The sequence below is a fragment of the Gekko japonicus genome, unplaced genomic scaffold, assembly GCF_001447785.1.
Source record: "Gekko japonicus isolate JY-2015 unplaced genomic scaffold, Gekko_japonicus_V1.1 scaffold1809, whole genome shotgun sequence".
Classification (NCBI taxonomy): Eukaryota; Metazoa; Chordata; class Lepidosauria; order Squamata; family Gekkonidae; genus Gekko; species Gekko japonicus.
In genome coordinates this window covers 100,076-102,360 of record NW_015172061.1, presented here as the reverse complement: position 1 = coordinate 102,360, position 2,285 = coordinate 100,076, and the positions used below count along the sequence as shown (strand labels likewise).

Genomic DNA, 2,285 nt, shown 5'->3' with positions numbered 1-2,285 from the left:
TTCGGTACCTTAGGTTTCGGTTTCGACCTCTCGGTATCGGACACGGACTTAACCTTCGATGTCGACGGCTTCGATGTCGATGTGTTGGCAGCGGAAGACATGACGACGGAGGAAATAACCGGCGGGTCAGCCATCGGTTGAAGCGCCTTCTCCAAAAGAAAAACTCTTAAACGTGCCGCTCTATTTTTCCCGAGTCTGGTTGGAAAACTGCGCACAGTGTTCACAAGAGTCTGTTTTGTGGGTCTCCCCAAGACAGAAGATACAGTACTTATGTCCGTCTGGAGGAGCCAATTTACTTCCACAGGAACGGCAACGGTTGAAAAATCCCCACTTTTTTGACTGTTTTGCCTTTTCCTTCTCCATAGACTGAGGAGAAAAGGCAGCGACAAGGAGGGGGGGGGTGGGCCAGCGGCCTGAAGGCCTGAGGTAATTTTACCTCAGATGACGAAAACAAAAAAACTCCTTTTTTTTTGAAAATAATCAGAAAAGGAAAAGAAACTGAAGAAAAACTGAGGCAAAAACGGAGAGCTAGTCACAAAAAGTGATCAAAAAAGGCAGCGATCCGGCCAGACCTCTCGAAGACAGGTCTGCTCAGCGCGGCGGAAAGGAAAGAACTGGCGGGATGTCCGTGCCTGCCCTTCTGGGCATGCTCACTGGGGCTCCTGAGCATGCTCAGTTGGGCCAGGCACGAAAATCCTTCTAGAAGAGCTTGCTAGGCACCGGCAGATCCAGCGTGGGCGCACTAGATCCCATTGGTGTGAAGCACAGAGACCACGAAGAAGATCAACAGTTTCTACTGTCTGAATCAGGGTCGTATTGCATACATCCTGATCTTAAAACCTAGTGCTGGATGAAGTACTTCCCCACTGTGCATGACACAAACACAAAAACCTTTTTAGGAGCACCCCTGTAGAGTGCTCTGTAAACTTCCCAACAACCATGCAGATGACAGTTTATCATATCATATTCTGGTGTCTTTGCTTACCTGGATATGGCACTCTCCCTTTTGTTACTAACTCTGTCAGCAATATTCCAAAGGACCAGACATCTGATTTTATTGTAAACCTTCCATATAATGCAGCTTCTGGGGCAGTCCATTTGATGGGGAATTTTGCACCTAAAAGAAAGCAAACACATTACTATTCATTTATTTATTCTTCAAATTTGTATCCCGCACTCCCCGGAGGCTCAGGGTGGCTAACAGGGGCACAAGTGCCTAATTAAAAAAAAAAAGAACAGTATTAAAAATACAATACAATATACAACAATACAATTAATAAAATATCGGTGCTCCACTGCTCTCTCCAATTCCTAAAATCAAGATGGTGTTCTACAGATGTTATAATAATACAACGACCGTATGTCCCCACAACCCTATCATCCGCCAGGTACGTCTCACACCCCCGATAGTATCCGCATTGTGCGTTGGTGGAATAATGGTAGCGATGGCTCCTACTTGAAAGCCTGGCGGAAGAGCTCCGTTTTACAGGCCCTGCGGAACTGCCCAAGGTCCCGCAGGGCCCGGATCTCTTCTGGGAGCTCATTCCACCAGGTAGGAGCCGCCACCGAAAACGCCCTGGCCCTGGTCACAGCACGTTTGATGGTCCTGGGGCCTGGAATATCCAGGAGATTTTGGGTCCCCGACCGTAGTGCCCTTGGGGGAACATGCGGGGAAAGGCGGTCCCTTAGGTAGGCCGGACCCTGGCCATATAGGGTGTTAAAGGTAAGAACCAGCACTTTGAAGCGAATCCGGTATGCCATTGGCAGCCAGTGCAGCGCTTTCAGCACAGGCTGGATGTGATCCCATCTAGGGAGACCCATCAACAACCTGGCCGCAGCATTCTGCACTAGCTGCAGCTTCCACATTTGCGACAAAGGCAGCCCCATGTAGAGAGCGTTACAGTAGTCTAACCTTGAGGTGACCGTCATATGGATCACTGTGGCCAGGTCATCACGGTCAAGGAAGGGGACCAACTGCCGCGTCAGCCACAGATGGTAAAAGGCCGACTTGGCAGTGGCTGCTACCTGGCCCTCCATCGTCAAGGAGGAGTCCAGGAGCACACCCAAACTCCTAACCTCCGGCGCCGGCACCAAAGGCGCCCCCGTTGAAGGCCGAGAGAGGGAGCCCCAACCCTGAACCGATCCGACTCAGATCCAGGACCTCTGTCTTTGCCGGGTTTAGTTTCAGCCAACTCAGTCTGAGCCAACCAGCCACGGCCTGTAACGCCCGATGAAGGTCATCTGGAGTGGAGTCTGACTGGCCGCCCAGCATCAGATAAAGCTGG

At 50.6% G+C, this 2,285-nt stretch overlaps 1 protein-coding gene across 2 annotated transcripts in view; it reads right to left on the bottom strand.

The window, feature by feature from the left end:
* Nucleotides 1–2,285, bottom strand: part of FYN (FYN proto-oncogene, Src family tyrosine kinase) — a 54,518-nt gene that overhangs the window by 6,662 nt on the left and 45,571 nt on the right. For both annotated transcript variants that reach the window (XM_015420785.1, XM_015420786.1), the window contains exon 10: nucleotides 986–1,117. In XM_015420785.1, coding sequence (XP_015276271.1) covers nucleotides 986–1,117 — 132 coding nt within the window. The remainder of the gene's footprint in view (nucleotides 1–985; nucleotides 1,118–2,285) is intronic.